The sequence below is a fragment of the Idiotropiscis lumnitzeri genome, chromosome 5 (assembly GCF_059441095.1).
Source record: "Idiotropiscis lumnitzeri isolate Australia: NSW breed Sydney's pygmy pipehorse chromosome 5, RoL_Ilum_1.0, whole genome shotgun sequence".
NCBI lineage: Eukaryota > Metazoa > Chordata > Actinopteri > Syngnathiformes > Syngnathidae > Idiotropiscis > Idiotropiscis lumnitzeri.
Window position 1 is genome coordinate 13,366,288 of NC_142395.1, and position 20,312 is coordinate 13,386,599.

The 20,312-nt window shown below is 40.5% G+C and overlaps 2 protein-coding genes across 10 annotated transcripts in view; one reads left to right on the plus strand and one right to left on the minus strand.

The window, feature by feature from the left end:
- pkma (pyruvate kinase M1/2a) overlaps positions 1-6,241 on the minus strand; it is a 19,337-nt gene extending 13,096 nt beyond the window's left edge. For 2 of the 3 annotated variants that reach the window (XM_088295750.1, XM_088295749.1), the window contains exon 1: positions 6,076-6,241. Coding sequence is in view for 1 of the 3 variants with exons in the window: in XM_088295748.1 (XP_088151874.1) it covers positions 2,641-2,921 (281 nt within the window). In the remaining 2 variants the exon portion in view is untranslated. Of the gene's footprint in view, positions 1-2,640; positions 2,922-6,075 lie in introns of those variants that run through there. The other variant, XM_088295748.1, reaches the window with a different exon arrangement.
- LOC148336996 (protein mono-ADP-ribosyltransferase PARP6) overlaps positions 5,572-20,312 on the plus strand; it is a 25,697-nt gene continuing 10,956 nt past the window's right edge. For 4 of the 7 annotated variants that reach the window (XR_015843147.1, XM_088295751.1, XM_088295754.1 and 1 more), the window contains exons 1-10: positions 10,563-10,709; positions 13,789-13,886; positions 14,207-14,284; positions 15,701-15,795; positions 16,194-16,254; positions 16,430-16,520; positions 16,688-16,754; positions 17,979-18,128; positions 18,602-18,752; positions 19,990-20,121. Coding sequence is in view for 6 of the 7 variants with exons in the window: in XM_088295751.1 (XP_088151877.1) it covers positions 13,884-13,886; positions 14,207-14,284; positions 15,701-15,795; positions 16,194-16,254; positions 16,430-16,520; positions 16,688-16,754; positions 17,979-18,128; positions 18,602-18,752; positions 19,990-20,121 (828 nt within the window). In the remaining variant the exon portion in view is untranslated. Of the gene's footprint in view, positions 7,505-7,598; positions 7,737-10,451; positions 10,710-13,788; positions 13,887-14,206; positions 14,285-15,700; positions 15,796-16,193; positions 16,255-16,429; positions 16,521-16,687; positions 16,755-17,978; positions 18,129-18,601; positions 18,753-19,989; positions 20,122-20,312 lie in introns of those variants that run through there. The other 3 variants (XM_088295753.1, XM_088295752.1, XM_088295756.1) reach the window with 3 other exon arrangements.

The following is a 20,312-nucleotide window of genomic DNA, read 5'->3' on the forward strand; positions in this document are numbered from 1 at the left end:
AAAAAACAAGCAAAGCACATCCACTGTAGACCAGACCCCACGCTTACAGTACACTCTGTTCTCCACCAGCCACCCCCCACTGGGCTGCCAATGGCAACAATTCATTTTGGACCCATTGACAGGACTCAGATAATGCTTTTCCCAGGCATATTATTCAAGGTTTTAATTCAGGCAGATGCCCAGTAAATTTAACATATACAAGCCACAAGTCATTATTAAAAACAATATAAAGGCCAGAACTATGAACATGGTGCATGCTTGCATCTCCTTAACAACGACTCTGGTTGCATAACCTCACAACAGAATGAGACAACTACTTCCTTGTCGCTATCTAATTAAAAATGGTAATGTGGGGGTTTTCAGGCCTCCACCGTTTTCCAGCATAATGCCTGCTGACTGATGATGTAACATTGGAGTGAATGGAGCAGAGCGGCTCGTGGCTGAGGAGAGCTGTACGTGCTGGCAGTCACATCCTGCTTTACTGCAGCAAAACGTAATCATGAAAGAGGAAAGCGGTAGAGTGGGCTGAGTCACAGGGAGCCACCACAACCAAACAACCTCTACACCACCAGGTTAGGGCTCAAACAGGTTCTCGAGTAATTTGAATGCCTCGCTGCAAAAAAAAAAAAAAAATAATAAAAAATGCTCAAGGCATTTTTCTCTGCCTTGAGTCCCCATTTATTCACGTGTACACTGTCATGGAAAAATAGTCAAGCTAAACGCAAGTAACAATCGTTCAGTTTATACATGACAGTAACACGGTGCGGTGCCAAAGCGTCATTAAGTTTCATAATGAGTCAAAAGCCAAAGAATACAAATTTGTTTTAAGACTAGTTTGAAAGAGGGAATCAAGGGGGCTTGCCTAACGTTTAGTGGGAGATCATTCCAAAGAGAGGTACCAGGCAACGGAAAAGGCTCGATCCCCTCTGAGCCTTCGCTTAGTCCTCGGTACCCCTAATAGCGTCTGGTCCGCAGACCTGAGGCACCGGGAAGGTGCCCAACGGTGAAGGAGCTCAAACAGGTAAGGTGGTGCGAGACCATTTAAAGATTTGAAAACAAGTAATAGAACTGTAAAATGAAAATGTACAGGAGCCAGTGAAGAGAAGCCAAAATTTGGCAAGGTTCTGTGCTCCCTCTTCTGAGCTCCAGTTAGAAGGAGAGCAGCAGCATTTTGGACCAACTGAAGACGCTTGATGGAGGATTGGCTGACTCCAAAATGAAGTGCATAACAGTAATCCAGCCGAGATGTGACGAAGTAATGGGTTACTGTTTCAAAAGTGCTGTTGAGTAAGGAGACACTTTGCCTTAGCCAGTTGCCTAAGATGAAAAAAATAATTTAACAGCACCAATTTGCCGATGCAATTTAAAACCACTGTCCAGTTTAAGACCGAAGTTCAAGACTGTTTACTTTATTTAAAGAGCCAGGGGATTCAAATCAGCAGGGTAAAATACAAGAGCCACTGGGAACAAATAACATCAATTCTGTTTTCTTCTCATTTAAATTCAAGAAATTCAGCACCATCCAGGTCTTGATTTCCTCCAGACAAGACAAAGCGGCTTCAATGAAACGAAATACCACAGAAATTAATTAGGCGTTTATTATGAAGTCGAAATTTTTTTTTGTCTTGAAACGAAACGAAATACCACAGAAATTAATTAGGCGTTTATTATGAAGTCGAATTTTTTTTTTTGTCTTCTGGATCTTCAACCAAGAAAAAAAAACAATTACCAGAATATGCGATGACTCAATAGAATTTTCAGTAGGATATCCGAATACCAAAATATTAGGTGTAGCTGCAGTCCAACACCAGGTATCCATTGTTGCAGCATGGCCCAACAAATTGGCCAATACTGTAATTATCAATCACATTAGTCATCACAACATTAAAACATGCAGCAAAACTTCTCGTTGCGAGGCGGGGATGCTATTGCGCATTTGAGAACAAGTTGCAGCCTGACTACAGAGTAGTTGCATAAATGCTTTTCAACAGAAACTACATTCACTGAGCATATCCCAGAATGATACTACAGGAAGTAGTGTATTCCTTCTCATAGTAGCCAATGGTCACTTACACACCATGCTCAAATTGACCAATGGTTGAATTGTCACATCAGTTGCCTTCACAGCAGCATGAACCCTCTAAAGCTGTTTTGGGATTTGTGGTGACGATTAAAGGCTAACTACAGCGAAAAGAATATTGATTTTTGTTTGGTGGCCCTTTTTTTACCCAGTCAATCCTGCTTGCAGCCACTGTTGCGGCAAGGGAAAAACAAAAGGTTACATAAATGAGCGTTGGCTCTACATGGGTGACATGGATCTAATATCATTTTCTAACAATGTCAGCTGAGTATCCTTCATGGGCTGTTTGCAGTCACCCTGACACTGACGCAAGGCTAATTTAAGATCTGGCTGCTAATAATCCCCTCCAATCCCTTCCCAACTGGCTCCAGCTAGTGGCATACTCACTCTCTTAAATGTTCTTAATCACATAACCTCCTATCTATGTAGACACAAGCTTTATCACTTCTATAGTAACCCAAGGACAACCGTGGGCAGGAGTACTGCAATCAGGCTGTCGTGACTCAACACAAGATGATGTCAACCGTCCACTCGACTGACTTGCTTCATACACTACATACCCCCAGTAGATCTTCCTGGTCCTCTTGGGGAGAACGAGGCACAACACGACCGCCGACCTCCAAAGGAAACCCAGTGAGTTGGAGCGAGCAACACACTGCAATAGCTGACTACAGCCGGCAGAAGCAGGCCCGGCGCAACAGCCAGCCCAAGCACTCGTGCAAACTGGCAACACTTTGAGGAGCTCAAGAGTAAATCCTTCCGGTGTTGATGAGGATGAAGGGCAAAGAGAGCGCCAGAGTTGACCGGCACATCGCCATGATGTGACACTACGGCCGTACATGAGACATCCACCTCGAGAGCGCAGTCGCTACTACAATGTCACTGCCAACCTTGGACATGCAACACCCCGGTCCTAAAAACAGGCTCGGTCTAATAATAACACGCAGCATGCAGCGAAAAATGCAGTGTTCATAAATCCAATACTCAGCATACATAACCCACTAAAATTTAGGGCTGGACGATTAATTGAAATTGAGATCACCAATTTCCATTTTGGCTTTGCTCAATCTTTAAAACGTTATGATGAAAGAAAACGATTAACATGCAGAACAGAGCGGTGCGTTTACGAGTTCCTGGTGTTGTGAAAGTACCCTGAATGCACCAGGTTGCTTGCGTAGTGAGCGAGTCGCATAAGACCGTAAAACTAAGCACTCAACAAAATGAATTTCACACATTGTATATTTAAATACAAAACATGCTTTGTTTTTAAAACAACGCTAAGGCTACAGCCAAAGGAGGACCCCATTCAAATGCTAAAGCTAAATTAGCATCGACTTCGGGAGTAATATTCCGTCAAACAACGGATATTCTCCCACAATTGTTGTGTATACACAAACACACAACTAAGATACACAAATTTTCCCAGTCTGTGAAAAACGAGTAAACAGAGTTCACTCGCAACATCTGTTCTCATTTTAAGTGTGTATTCCATCCATATACGGGACTACATTGCCCCCAAGAGTCTAAAAATGCAGGAAGAGTCTTTTTGTTTTTAAAATTGCTATTATTTTTGCAAATTCTTATTTTACTTTGTTACTCATGTATTTTCTCATCCTTTCAAGTTATATTTTAAGTTAAGTTTTCAAGATGTTGAGGAATTTTCCTTTCCTCAAAATTCAAGGATACAAAGAACCGAGAATTTTATTTTTTTTGTCATAACACATATTTCCACATGACATGGCACAAAATGAAATCCGCTACATCCTGATACTTGTGGAAATGAATGTCATACCTAGTTAAGAGTAATGCTTATGTAATGCATTCATATATGTACGTACAAGGTCATTTTGTACTTGAGTCACCAGACGACTGTTATGACCCCACAAAAAGTCAATTACCATTTTCAGCATTTACATGGAAATGTTGTCATTTCCATGATGTGCATTTTCACAGGTTTTTACATTTTCCGGTTCTGAAATGCCACCGTCAAAAAAGACTGCCCAGTTCCTGTCTCCATTTAGGGTCACGCAGCGCTGCATATGTGTGTGCCAGGTTAAAAACACAGCACGACACCAAATGAGGTCACATGTGATTTGCTCCGTGAAAATCCAGTTAGTCTACACTGGTAAAGGAGTAGATTTGGAGAGCCGTCGTGGGAAAGAAATGCTGCTGAACACATGTCGAGTGCACACCACACAACAACATAAAGGCCAAGAAAGCAAAGAACCAGAAAATGCAGTTTTGTAGCACTACCTTAGCGGAAGGTCGGAATGATTATTTGAGGATTGCCAGAATGGTTACGTGTTCACTATTTAAACATGTTTGCAGAAATCTCTGTGGAGAGGGTAAGGGCCAGGTATAAACATTGGTGTCACTGTTGTGACAATTCTGATAACTTCTATCATTGCAAGATTTCATTTATTTCACAGTTATGAGAGGCATTACCTACTTAGGCAAAACCTGGCGAGAGCGTAGGATAGCTTGAAGAGCATTTAATCGAAACTTCTTATGCAATCGCTAAACTGACATGCTCACGCTAACTTTGGAACGTAATTAGTTACAAACATGTTTGTTTTAAAGGGTCTTTTCAGCAAAGTAATGAATACAGAATTTACTATAAGGGTAAGGATTTGATGAGCAAAAATAATACTATGCTTTCTGGGATTCAGTGTGACATTAAAATAATAAATATATATATAAATATATAAATATATATATATAAATATTTATATATATAAATATATATATAAATATTTATATATATAAATATATATATAAATATTTATATATATAAATATATATATAAATATATATATATATATATTTATATATATTTATATCTCTTGCAGCCAAAAGATCTTGCAAAAGATCACTCGTTAGATTTATTTCATAGTATTAGCTGGTAACATTATTACTCCATTCTTTCAAGATTACTGCTAGCCATGCAGGGTAGTCACACGTGTGATTGTTACCCTGTGACGTGTGTCATGAACGTAGTGGCCAGCAATATGGTTTGTTAAATCGTTTTAAAGTTATTAGATGTACATGGAAAATACTGCAGTAACCACATTAACTATTGAAGACAAAATATTAACTTTTTACTGCTATAAATGCGTACATGGGTCGATTATCCATTGAATATACTGCTATTAATTGCATCATAAAAACTATTGGAGAGATCTTACATGGGAGATGTGCGCTCTTCAACACATGGACAGTCTTTAACACATGCACAGTCCTCAATACATTGACCGTCCTCGGAAGACATTTTTTAAGCAAACGAAGAGTAGTATAAGTTAATGCTATCAGGGCAACGTTAGCCAGGAGCTATCTCGATAATAGTGGATTAAAGAACCTTACTACGGCGCAATCGAAGCGTCAAAAGTCACGTTCGCATCACTGCGTCATATTGTCTCGCTTCAGAGCGACAGGGAGCAAACCGACCAATCGGAAGCCGAGGAGACACCGAGGCCGCGCCCACAACAGGAAGCATCTAGAAGAGGATCTAACGGGGACTATTGCATACATCGCGGTTGTTTACTGTTCTTACCTAAAGTACATTTTAACAACAATTGAGATACCTTGATAACGAGTCGAAGTAGAAAAATATTATCCAAGATATGCAGGCCTTACTGCGTATCCGCCCACCAACGCAATGCTAGTGACAACGTATCGGGAAACGACATAGCACGGCACGCAGCAATGTCAGACTCTCAGGATGGTTGAAAACTTCATCACGTGCGTCCACTTTATCACAAATTGCAACGTGCGTGTTATTTATTAAGATACCACTCGAGGTCACATTGACTCAGCCAAGCTATATATTTGACATTTATTTAGACACGCTATCAAACGTGTCACGCGGAGTAAAAATGCGACGGCATTTTGTTTTAAGGAAGTACAGGATGTTTAGGAAAAGTAACAACGGCGACAATACAAAAATAGAATCAAGCCGAAATGACGTAACAAACGATGGCGAGGTTAGATCGACCCACCTTCTCTCGAAGTAGGACTCCCGTGTAGCTGTAACAGACGGCTCAAGGTGATCTCTTCTCCTTACTCTGCGGAACTACTTTGTGTTGATGCTGGACTGTATCCTTCCGAGAAAGGAACCTCGCTCGTATTTAAAGATACACGTCAACTACGACTCTATTACAGCATATCGGTGTTATTTATTACACTCGCGCAATTAAGTCTGCCCTGATTTTGTTGTTTTTTTAAGTTAAACGACAGGAAAATGTGCATGTGTTAGCACGCGCGCGCGGAAGGACACGCTGAATATAGAGCTGAGATGGGGACGCGTGGTTCATTCAGCCAATCAGAAGGCGAGAATTCCTGAGCAGCGCGTCGGCCTCAACGTCTGACTCATGATGGCGAGTTGTGGCAAGTTTCCTCAAAATCTGCAGCGTGACTTAATTACTTCATGAGAACGTATCCATATCGATTGTGTTACACGATAGTACTAATCGTAGTAATAATAAACGCATCATCTTTAGAATCGTAGTTTATTAAATTAGCCAATACACGTTAGTTGAAGAACCAAATATTCCGTCTGTTTTAACATTCACGACACCATTAAACCCCCACGCCCCCCCATAGAAATACACAAATTAAAAAACATCTTTATTCAAATGTATCCAGTCCGGAGAGAATTACAAAAGGAAGCTGCATTGTTTGGTACCTAAATAGGGGTTTATGTCGCCATCTAGCGTTTGAAAAATAGACTTGCACTAAACATCCATGCACGCAGACGGACCGTGATTACTGTAAAGGTTAACATTAAAGCGTAGTGCTTGAGGAAGTAACGTTTATGCCTAAATAGAATACCTGGGTACGATTTTACCACAGTAGCATTTAAAAGTATGACTGAAATGTAAAAAAAGAGATAACTTGAAACGGATGTCCAGATTAATCGATAATTGTTCAAATGTATTTTTGGTTTATTAATACTACAGGTATGGTATGTTGTTTACATTTGTATCCCATCTGTATGTATTAAATTGTACAATTCAGTATTCAAAAAGTCACTCCACTACATCATTTGTGAGGTTTCACTTTCTCCTTCAAACTGAGCGGACAATTGACAAGCGTAATCCCTTCAGCCTTTGGGTCAGTCTCCAATAGACACTATAAAATAATCAGGGCAAAGACAGATTATCCTAAAAGCATTATCACCATTGTCTCCCATCCTACATATACACAGTGGCAGTGCATCCTTGATGACTATTTCAATGTTATCTGTGGCATTTTTGTGCAGAAAAAACAGCGGACTTCCAAGTAACAGCAAACACATTTTACTGAAATATTGCTAAGAACGAAGATAATCAGTACCATATGCAGGATAATTTCTTCATATTTAAAAAAAAAAACTGTCACAGTTGGACACAAACCCTAAACCATGCCCACCCCTTCTGATCAGCCAAGGTACGCCAATGAAAGATCTGTCAAAGGTTTCCCTGCATTTGCTGAACCGGTGGTCAGTCTCAATCCATTTTGTATTCTGCCTTTCCTCATTAAGGAAAGCCTCTCCCACTTGACTTTGGGTGAGAGGCGGCGTGCTGCCGGGTTGTCTTCTGCCCCTGGCTGCGGGTCTTGCTTTGCACGTTTTCCTGTTCCCGTCCGTGGCTGTTGCCTGTGCTGAAGACGACAACAACATGTGAGTTTCCCTGTCTCGCTTTTTGTGTATTATGGAACATTACATGTTTTTCCTTTACTGCTCGGTATCTGAAGTTTGAAGTTAACTATGACTGAAATTAACTGGTGTAGCTCTTGCTGGTGGCATTAAAAGTGCTTTCCGACAATTATGGTACGGTAATTTGATGGACGGTACATGGATGCGTGTGGTGAGGTTCATGATTGATGAGGTACAACTCTGGAATCAATCCATCCATCATCCAAGCCACTTCTCCTCACAATGGTCATGGGCATGCTGGAGCCTATCCCAGCTGTCTTCGGGCAGTAGGTGGGGGTTATTGAACTGCCAATTGCAGGGCACCCATAGACAAACAACCATTCACACTCACAATCACATCTAAAGACAATTTGGAGTGTTCAATTAACCCCATCATGCATGTTTTTGGAATGTGGGAGAAAACCGGAGCACCCGGAGAAAACCCACACAAACACAAGGAAAACATGCAAACTCCACACAGGAAGGCCGGCGCAAGAATCGAACCCTCTGTACTGTGAAGTGGACATGTTAACTAGTCGTTCACCGTGCCACATCCTCTGGGATTGGATAAAAAAATAATAAAAATAAATTAATAAATTAATAAAATAGCAGGCACTTTCTGGGCTCCAGGATGTACTTTTGAGTCGCTTTTCTGGCTGTAAGGCTTGACTAAATATTTTACATATATTTATAAAATATAGCAGACAAACTAGTAAACATCTGCATGTGATAAAACATGTATATTGGCGATAGAAAGGCAATTTCTTTCTTTTTTTTTTTACATGTATTAATTGAAATTTGGTGGCCTTGTAAACAATGTTCCTTCTAAACTGCACGCGTGCGCAATTGCGCAACGCTCCCACCCTCTCAGTGCACCATGCACACACATCACATTTCTACACGCATTCCTTCATTTCCACCGCAGTTAAATATACATACAGGACAACACTCTATTCCCACTTTCCTTCCAATTTCAGTCGCGCGAATGAGGACGCACACTCAGTTGTTCTACCTAAAGTTTGAAGCACACTGCAGCACACTTAAATGAGGCTGTTTCGTGTGTTTCAGAGGTCAGGTGACTTAGAATTGTTTTGTGTTTTATCAGATGCATTATTTTTAGTTATTTTTGAGTGTATAATGTGTAATAATAATAATAACTAGAGAACGCAATTCCTGAAGAAATTGCGTGTGAAGGCGGAAAGGCTGGAATATTTTTTGTGGAATGATTTGGAATGAGACTGAATGTTTTTGAATAATATTGAATGACTGAAATATTGAATGAGGTTGAATGAATTTGAATCATAGTGAATGAAATTGAATGATTTGAATGACAGTGAATAATAGTGAATTCTATTGAATCATCATGAATGAAATAGAAAAATATTGAATAATGTTGAATTATAGTGAATGACATCGAATGAAAATGGGGAAAGGGAGTGATTAATGGAATTGAATGATATTAAATCAAAGTGAATAAAGTTGAATGATATTAAATCAAAGTGAATAATATGAAAACTGAATGACTTTAAATCATTTTAAATTGAAGTAAATAACATTGAACAACTGAATGATACTGAATGACATTGAATGATTTTGAATGACACTGAATGTTTTTGAAAAATGCTAAATGACACTGAAATATTGAATGAAGTTGAATGAATTAGAATCATAATGAATGAAATTGAAAGATTCTGAATCATAGAGAATGAAATCGAATGAATTTGAATCATAGTGAATAAAATTGAATGATATTAAATCAAAGTAAATTAAGTTAAACAATATTAAATCAAAAGGAATAATATGAATACTGAATGACTTTAAATATTTTTAAATGGAAGTGAATAACATTGAACAACTGAAGATACTGAATGACATTGAATGATTTTGAATGACACTGAATGTTTTTGAAAAAAACTAAATGACACTGAAATAGTGAATGAGGTTGAATGAATTTGAATCATAGTGAATGAAAGTGAAAGATTTTGAATCATAATTAATAAAATTGAATGATGTAAAATCAAAGTGAATAAAATTGACACACAATAATAATAATGAAACAGATTCTATTCAAACTCAATAGAATATGCTTACAATGATGGTTGTTTTTTAAAATATTTTTTTTAAAGTAGGGCTGATTTTATCACAAATATCTATTTAGTGATTTGTTCTATTTTCATAAGTATACGGTTTTAATGTTTTTGTAACATCTACATCCTATAACAGGTGTGGTACTGGTTTGGCCGCCATGTGCATGTCTGATGTTAAACATTGTGGTCCAAGGGATGTTCAGGGAGTTTGTCTGAATGCTCAAACGCATGGAAAATTAGAGGGAACATTACTTGTAAACAACACAATTTTGTGCTGTGTCAAATTTACGAGACATTTTTATTTTCAAAGGTAGTTAAAATATAAACTATAGACAGTATTCGAACAAATAAAGTAAAGAGGCTGAATACAAATCTCAATGGTTTGTATTAAAATAAATATTTATGGGCAAGCGGGCCGCTGCATCACTTATCTGTGTGAAAATGTATTGAAAAGAAAAACAACACTATTTATTCATATCAAGTAATATTGTTTGCAGATTACATGAATGCACTCAACAGCATCAACGTGATGACTCCTCAGTCGACAAAGACACACGCAGAAGCATCTCCACCCTCACCCCCCCTTTTTTTTTCATTTTGTATCCTCCCACCCCAGCAGCAGCAGTGCAGTCAGCTGCGGGTCACATGACTTGACTGTCTGCTCTCTCACTGAGCATGCTCCAAAGCCTTTAGTGTTGTCAGGCAAAATACACTAGACGGCGGTCGGCGCGGTGAGAGCTGACGTTGACAAACACACTGCCTCAAATTTTCGGGTTATTTCTGATGATCTTACTGTCGTCTGTGCTTGCAGGCGCCAGGCGGGAAGAGCCTGAGGCGAGGACAGCATCCTGCGTTTCCATCCTTTGTGAAGGTAAATATGGAAGAGGGTTTTTTTATTTTTTGGGGGGGATATGGGCATGCAGAGAGGGGGAGGGGGAAATGCGTTCGACTGCATTTTGTGCTAAATAATCATCATGAGGAGAAATGAGGACGATGGTGCTGTGTTGGTATGTGGCTCCACGACGCCTTTGGGGATGGGGATGGTGATTGGGGGTGGAGATCTGCACATCAGGATGCAGTGTGCATCTGGGAGAGTGATAAGGATAGTTTCATATTCAGGACATCATGACAAGGTAGACTTGCGTTATGAGGAAGGTCTTTAAAGCGACACGGCACACAAAGGCAGCATGAGGAGTCTCTGTATTGACGCTTCGATTTGGATTTTGGATAAGCATTCTCCACTGTAATGCGCTGCTGTTCTGCGCTTCGTGTTTTGGTTTATAAATTATGTATATGGTCTTTAGTGCGATAGCCGTTGAACCAAAATATGACAGATTGCTGTTTTCTTTTGTCATACATGACAGCTGTGTAGTTACAGCGGACGCTTTCACGATGCTGTCTTGACAGACTTTCAGATTCCAGAAACAATGGGAACAGAAATACGGTAGCAATTTGTTGCAGTCACACTATCACTTGTACAAAACCCTTATTAAAGGGGAAGTCAAGTCAAAATATTTTTTACAATAGTATGTTGTATGGGCTCCCACAAGCCGAAGCACAATATTTTGATTAATACTGCCTTTGTGGAACATGATTTAGCCCAAAAATTCCGCCCATCTCATAGAGCGGACATTTTGCTATCTCTTGCTGTCGACTGAAAAATACATTGCAATGCCCAAGGGCTCTGCTTGCGAACTTCACATGCCCAAACCCAGAAAACATGTGAGCCACGACCGTCGTTAGTTGAGCCAGCACTTGGGCACTGTGATGTCATTTTCAGTCGACAGCAAGGCAAGACAATTCAAAGTGTTTTAAATACAACATTAAGCACATTACAGAAATCACAATACAATTGTCTAAAATTAATTACATTTAATGGTGAAGACCAAGTATCAGCCTAGATCAATTAAACGATAACGTAAAAATGGTTTTTAAAACAAGGCTTGATTCAAGAGATAGCTGCAGTAAACAATAATGTTTCCACTCCTGATTTAAATGAACTGACAGTTGGAGCAGAAATCACGTATTCGATTCGGTGAGGAGCATCATAACTAAATGCTGCTTCTCTTTTTTTGGTTCTGGTTCTGGTTCTGGGAACACGCAAGAGACCTGTTCCAGATGACCTCAGGGGTCTGGATGTTTCATAGGGTGCTAATACATCTTGCACACTTTTTGGTCCATTTAGAGATGTGTAGACCAGCAGTAAGATTTTGAAATGTATTCTTTGACTCACTGGAAGCTAGTGCAGTGATTTGAGGACAGGTCTGATGTGGTCCAGTTTCCTGGTGGTTGTAAGGACTCTGCATTTTGGATCTGCTACTGTTGCCCGATTTGATTTTTTTATTAAGACCTGTGAAGACACCATTCCAGTAATCTAGCTTCCTGACAATAAAAGAAAGCATCAACAAGTTTTCTGTCTGGTTGAGACAGCAAGTGGCAAAATGGCCACCCCTCCCCCTGAGATGGATAAAAATGGGTGGATTTTTTTCAGCTTAATTCGTTTTCGACAAATGCAATATGAATCAGAATAACGTGTTTCGACTAGTGCGCGCAAAGAACATGTCGTGGAGAACCTTTTGGACTTGACTTCCCCTTTAAATAAACAGGAAATGTTTTGGTGGCCTGTTTATGTCAACATGCTCGCGTTTCGAGGTCACATATGGTACACAATGAACTAGTTTGTGCAGGGGCATGAGAACATTCTTCACACAGCACGGGGAGGTTTTCATTGAACTGTTTTGTATTCCTAGCAAATGTTTTTTTAATTTTTTTTTACTTGACCTCTGTTTAATTTAGGTTAGTGATGTACTCTATTGCAAATCAAACGATGACTGTAAAATGTTAACCTTATGTTTCATGCAAAAGTAACAATGTTATTTCTGCTGTTCAAACAATAAAAACATCTACAAATAATCTTTTTTTATTTTAATGACAAATTGGGAGGGTGAAACAAAAGTGACCTTTTTTAAAATAATTTTTATGAAAGATTATGAGACAAATACACGTTAAACAATATAATGTAAAATTAACACGTCAAAACCATCATCACAATTCTAAACGCTACCTTTGATGATGAATGAGTCGACACTTGCATAATAGAAACTAGCGCCTAATGTTTGGTATTTTCACTCATAACACCGAACATTGCGCAAATCTCCCGGTGAATACACTTCTGTCACGTCCATTTCTATTTGAGGCTTCTCTAAATGTTGCAAAACAACCACAGTGAAACCTTCGTTTGTTGTCGCTGTTTGTTCTTTGGTGAAGTGACAAAGTATGCTTCTTCCTTTAAATTTCTTCTTGGAAGATTAGCGACCATTTTATCAATCGTCTTTATTTTAAACAATGAATGGGAGAATATTTATCTATATGTTCTTCACTCCTCTTTAGCATATCGCGAGTGAATAAAACAATGGCCTCTCCTGGTGGCAGCCAAGAAGCGCACGCTTAACTGCTTCAAGGCATGAGTAATCAACAATCAATTCCACGCAATTCTCAGCAACCAATTTATCGATGATAATGCACACCCTGAAACGTGAGCTCAAAAGAAATCAAATTCACCTTGCCAGCAAATCAGGAAATGTCAGTTTATACCACTGGGCTGGAATAAGCAGAAATACTATTTTTACAACGAGTCCATTAACATGTGAGCCAACTTGAATAGATGTTTTTTCCCCCTTCTTGAGGAAAGCATAGACATAACACAAAGAACATGAGTGCAGAACATCCACCACCGTTCTCCCACACACACGCACGCACATGCACACTCCACAGTGATTAATGCCACTCTGAAAAGGAGGCAGAGACGGTTGTTGCTAGGCGACAGCAGGAAGGTGAAGTGCAGACGGTTTAAAGGAGAATTTGCCGACAAAGTGTGTAATCGGAAGAGGTGGCCTCTTTGTTTTCCTGCATGGCCACCTTTTTTTAATGGATTTGTCCTGTGTACCCAGGTGTGCAAGACGTACTTGGCTTCCTTCCTTCCCAGCTGCGATGGTTGGCACGAGTCCTAAAGCTGTCTGATTGAGTCCTGAGAACAGCCGAACTGATGGTAAGCTAGTTACGGTAGCAGCCTATTTGATAGCATTACTCGCTTTGCCAAAGGCACTTATTCTACAAGTCAACTCATGAGTACATCAAATAAAGGCTATTTATACCATTGGACCTCTGGGGAATTTGCTTAGATTCAAATAACAAAAGACTGGTTATTTTTAATCACTTTGTAAAAGTGCAGTCTCTGGTTCTTTGGAGACAGATATATAAAGCTCTTTTTCAAAGCCCTTGAGCAGATAAATAGTGGCGTGTGATGAAAGGCGCAGTAGGAAATGGTTTGTTTCTATTCACTCCGGTGCTTCTTCTCCATGCCCACAGGACATCAAAGGCCAGTGCTGGACCGACGACGAATCCGACGGGGAGAACGAGCCGGAGCAGTTCCTGTACGGCATCCAGGTATGGAGGCACGGGTTCAGTCGTTTCCTGCTGCTGGCATTGGGACATTATTAACCTGTAGATGCCAGATGGATAATTTTGCGAAGGAGTTTGTTACATAAATCCACGTGGAATAGAGTCATTAGAACTACATCGTGCGGGTGTAAGCAGTCAGAAAAAAAACGTAGGAGGTGATTTGACGAACATTAAATGGGCTAGTCGGATCATGAAGTAAAGGTTTCTCGCAAATTCTCTCTTATTTAGCGAAAGCTGCTTCTGTCCTATCCAGCAATCATAGCGGGGTACGTGCGTATGATTTTTAACATCGTAACTCTTTTTTTAAATTTGAGCAACTGCACACAAGGAAAAAAAGAAATGTCTCTCATCTCTCATGATGTGTGGTGTACTCGAGGACCAATGCAGCACACCACACACATACAAGGTGTTGCCATGGGGAAGTTATCGCATCAGAACTCGCGACTGGAATACTCATTCTCCCATCCCGCAGAGATTCTGTATTGCACTGTAACTTTACGATCCCAAACTGCGCTATTATCCAACTCCTGTAATTGAAATTCAAATCCAGTCAGGTTCTCGGAGCTCGTCTCAATGTCACTGAAGAGCATGAAAGCAGAGGGGGAAGATAAGGATGAAGGATCTGCGAAATGTCTCCGCAAGCTAAGTGAGGTGTTCACGAGTTTAACTTGCTTTTTCGATGGCGAGAGATGTGGACACTATCAACTGTGACATTTTTGAGCCAACTGATAATAAATGTCCCAAAATAAAGCATTTCAAAGTATTTGCAGAACAAACCTACTCGAAAGTGGACTGTTGAGAATCCGGTAATATCATTTCACATATCAATTTGGCCCCACTTCAAGAAAATATTGTAGCTGGTCACCAACGATATTGTGATTCACTTGCCTGACTTGGGTGCCGACATTGAAGTCTCAGTTCCCGCATAGTAAGAATAGTTGTGCTCTGATTGACTGCAGGGTGCCTCCTATAAATCACAGTCAGCTGAGCAGGCCAAGCAGAAGAGGAAATGGATAATTGTAGCCATAAAAGTAATCAACGTGATGAGATAGCGGCGGCCATGACGGCCTTGGCTTAGACACAAATGCGAAATAGCAAGTCTGTAAAACAACGGTGGCCCATATTGGCCAACATCTCAACGGCTATCAAGTTTTTATTTCTCCGACACGTCTACGGGCTCAGATGCCTGAATAATGTCGCCACTATCAAAACTTAAGTAATGTGCTGTTGTGCAAATGGCGTTTGCATTGTCCTAATCACAACCGAGTTACTGTACTAGAGTGCTATTGCCATTTCGATGTTTTGTCAAAAAAATAAAATGAAGCATTGACATAATGACACTTGCTTCTCCCATGTCTTAGTGCTGCATGGTTGACGGAAAAAAAAAAATGTTTGTGACAGGGGAGTTGTGCTGCTGACCTCTACCGCCATCCTCAACTCGATGCAGACATTGAGGCAGTGAAAGACATCTATACTGACAGTGCTGTCTCAGTCAGGTACGCACACGCACACGCACACACACCCCTTCCTGAACCGCCACAAACCGGCGACACCCTATTTTGTTTGTTTTCTATGCTCGTTGCCAGCTTTGAGAAACAGTGTAAACACTTTAAGCCTGGTTGCCAACGTTATGGTTACTGTAAACCGAACATTCAATTCAATTGCATTTAGTGGCAAAGAAATATGAAGCTCGACAGAAGAAGCACTCTGACTAGTGGGAATGATCACGTGAACTCATTGAAAATTGAGTATACAGTTTTTGTGTAATCCTGCTAGCTAGTGAATAAACCAACATACGTCAATTAAAAAAACAATACCTCATACTCATGCGTCATGCAAAGCAGTTTTGGAGCTTCGGCAGAGGTAAAAACTTTTCTTTTTTATCTTTGTTCAGGGAGTATGGCATCATTGACGACGTCGACATCGATCTTCATATTAACATTGGCTTCCTCGATGTGAGTCAGCATTCTTACAATTTTACATCAACACCTTTATTCTGCTTGCGCACATCCAGCCAACACAATGCATAATGCAGCGCATAGTCCCAGTTTATTCATGTGAAGAGAAACTGCCCTAATTAGCAGGCTAACATTGTGCATATGTGAATGTGTGTGTATGTGTCTGACTCAGGAGGAGGTTGCGACAGCTTGGAAAGTTATCAGAACAGAGCCCATTATTCTGAGACTCCGCTTTTCTCTTTCTCAGTACCTCGATGGGCCCGGTGAGTAGAGATGTCGTTGTTGATGTTGATGGCGCTTTTTAGCAATTTGTGCCACGCGCTGAGCGTGGGAGGTGAGTAGCACGCGTGCAGCACGACGAGGCAGCGGCGGCTCAAGAGAAGCGTTTGCGTGACTGTCTTGTGTAATAATGTCTGCCGTCTTCCTGCAGAGCCATCAGTTGATGTGTTCCAGCCTTCCAATAAAGAAGGATTCAGCCTTGGCTTGCAACTCAAAAAGTGAGTTTTGCGATGCATTTTTTAGTATGAATGCTATATAGGTGGTGCAATGCAAATGTATTAATCCATTGACATAATACACATTGTGCTTATGGGATAAGGAGAACCCTTGCAATTGAAATGTGGATCTAGACAACAACATTTGGGTCACCATGGCATCATTGGAACTGTGCACTGATAGAATCCTAATGACAACTCCAATCTATAGCTTGCTCACGATTGTTTTCAGAAATCAGAAATCCCTTTATTGTCATTGTCAAAAACAGGTAAAACATACAATTTGTACACAGGCGACGTGAGCCCCGGATTGGCACCCAGAACCTCTCGACTAAGGCACATGTGCTCACTAATATTTCAACGTGTTGCCCACACAAATCTATTTTTAAATATCGAAAAAGTACAGAATATACAAACATTGTATTAAACCAGGTGGCACGGTAGACGACTGGTTAGTACGTCAGCCTCACTGTAGAGAAGTGCAGAGTTAGATTCCGTGTGGAGTTTGCATGTTCTCCCCGTGCCTACATGGGTTTCCCCCGGGTACTTCGGTTTCCTCCCACATTCCTAGGTTGATTGAACACTCTAAATTGTCCCTAGGTGTGATTGTGGGCATGAGTGGTTGTTTATCCGGGGTGTACGCCGCCTACTGCCCGAAGACAGCGGGGATAGGCTCAAGCACACTTGCAACCCTTATGAGAATAAGCGGCTAAGATAATGGATGGATGGATGTATTAAACCACAATAGCTGAGTACAGATGTTAGCCAAGGCCAGAGCGTCCTAAACCCGACAAACGTTGGATGGCAAAAAATAAAAAATACTGTTCTTCATTCTAATCCTGTGGGTGGTGCTATTTCACGCTTCAATAAATGCATTCCAACTGGCAATTAAAAAAAAAGGAAAGTTTTTGAAATTAGGTATTGAAATGCATTGTGCACTTTATGGCTTCATTAGAAAAAAAGCTGTATCAAAGTCAAGTTACATGACAAAGGATTATTTTTTATTATTGCTTTTTAATAAGTATAATGCCACTTTAATGTAAGACCACGTTCTTGTTTCTCTCTATACTAGCTAGGTACATGGTTACATGAATCCAAATGCTGGTGTTCCCTCATCTCCCCATTAGTATGGCATTTCTATAATATGTATTATTTATAATGCAATATCATGTCATACTAACCTTTTCCTGCTCAACACCCTCACGGGTCTCTCGTTATAATTCACAGGATCCTGAGCACATTCACGTCCCAGCAGTGGAAGCATCTCAGTAATGAGTTCCTCAAGGCCCAGCAGGAGAAGAGGCACAGCTGGTTCAAAGCTGGCGGAACCATCAAAAAGTTCCGCGCTGGGCTCAGCATTTTCTCTCCAATCCCCAAGTAAAGTTCTCCAATCTGCAATGCAAGATAAAATGTGCTGCATCTTAGGCTGTTGATTGAAAAGTGAAGTCATTATAAGAGTAAATTTCATCTGAGGTTGCAATTTTATACAATACAATACAACTTTATTTGCATAGAGCATTTCACAGGAATACCATGTACAAAAAACTTTTTATGATCTCTTTGGTTATAGAAAGCAATACTTTTACCGTTAGTTTTTTGTTTCACATCTACTGGAGTGCATTCTTTTTTATAAAATAATTCTATTTTAGCACAAGTGGCACTTGTTTTGCCCTTTTCAACCCCCCCAAATATGCATTAATTCTTACTTTTCGCAGGACGTGGACAGTTGTTATGAATGTTTGTATGGAACAATTAAACATGTTAGCAGACACGCCCAGCGACCTTGCAATAGTGCAAACACAGCATTGTCTCAGCACAAGTTAACCGGAATGTTTCCTCTTTGTATCAAGGTCTCCGAGCTTCCCCTTGATCCAAGACACAGTCCTGAAAGGGAAGCTGAGCGTGCCTGAACTCCGCGTGACCCGCCTCATGAATCGATCCATCTCGTGTACCATGAAGAACCCGAAAGGGGAGCTGTTCAGCTATCCGCCAAATAGCCAGGTTAGTGCGTCTCACCCCAAAAAATAAATACAAATAAAGGAAATCTGGCTCTATTTTTACAATATTATACTGTAATATATACATGTTTTTCAGACTATGAAGTTGAATGCACTACTAATTGCCTTTGATTAATTTGTACATACTTAAAAGCAGAGGTGCCCACTCTTTTTCAGCACAAGAGCTACTTATAAAATAAAAAATATAACCAAGTCCAAGTGATCAACCTTCTTTACTTTGAAAATCTAATTAGAATTCTTTAAAGGTGCAGTGTATATTGATGTACCTTGAATAACTGCACGAAACCATATTACTCAATACAACTAGTGAACATTTTCTGTCCTTATTTTACTGATGACTTGCGCTGAATGGAATAAATCAAGGATAGAGTCCGGTTAGATGATGCTGCTAGCGAGCCTTCCGCACACCTCCCAATGAACATTAGGCACATTGGAACAGGTAGTGGTAGTGGACGGCTCCTCCGTCCCGCAAGTCATTCTCTAACACCGGGGAAACTGTCAGCGCACGCTTTAGCAAATCGCCCGCTTCCCCCTAGCCCGTCTGCTCTCTAGCCAGTGTGAGACGCCTCGGCATGGAGACCACCGCAAAAACAAAAATCCTCCACTCACTCTGTGTGGAAATACTTAGTGTTCCCATATCGTTTTTATACTTTATTATTCTGTTTAGAGTAGACGGAACAAATGGAAACTGCTAATTTTGCTAGTTAGCATGCAACAGGTCTATGCCTGGCTGCTCTGTATGGCAATGCGATCGATCGACACCCCCTTTGTGAGCCAATGCTCAATCGCGATCAACAAAATAGGCAAAGGCTTTAAAGAATTCAAGCTGTCAGCTATCAATGTTTTTTAGTGCGATACGCCGCTTTTTGCATCCGATTAGTGGACTAATTGCGACTACTGTTGGTGATTAGTCGACGAGCAAAATAATCATATGTGGCACCCTTAATTACAGCTCAGACTGGCACCCAAAATCGCCGTTTCCTACGGTGCGTTTGAAAATTCACTCTGAAGCCTTGACACCATTCCAAGAGTGTGTACGTGTGTTCGGAGAGAAAGTGTGCGCTCCCCACCCATTAAGTTCCAGATGCTGCCATCATTGGATGTTTAATTTAAACCCACTGTTGGATGTTCTCTTGTCATGTCAATCACCGTTGTCCCTTCACCGTTTCCATAATGTGGTAGCATTACCCATAATTCTCTCTCTTCACTTGACTCATCAGACTGTGGCGGTCCCGGCGGCCAGGGCCCCTGCACAGATCACCACGAGGCAGCTGATCGAATTGTTTTTCTCATCCCAGGCGGGCGGACATTGCAAGAACATTCCCACACTGGAGTATGGCTTCTTAGTGCAGGTGCAATAAAAACTCCCCATTGTATTCTTGACACTAACAAATAGTTTCTATTCATCCTTTTAGCACCATTCATGTCGGCTACTTTAAGGAGCTCTCCGTAATCTTAACATTAACAACACTGGATTAGAAAGATTCAAGTAGGAAGACAATTGTTCCCACCTCTGTGTGCATGCGTGTGTGTTTTCTCTGAC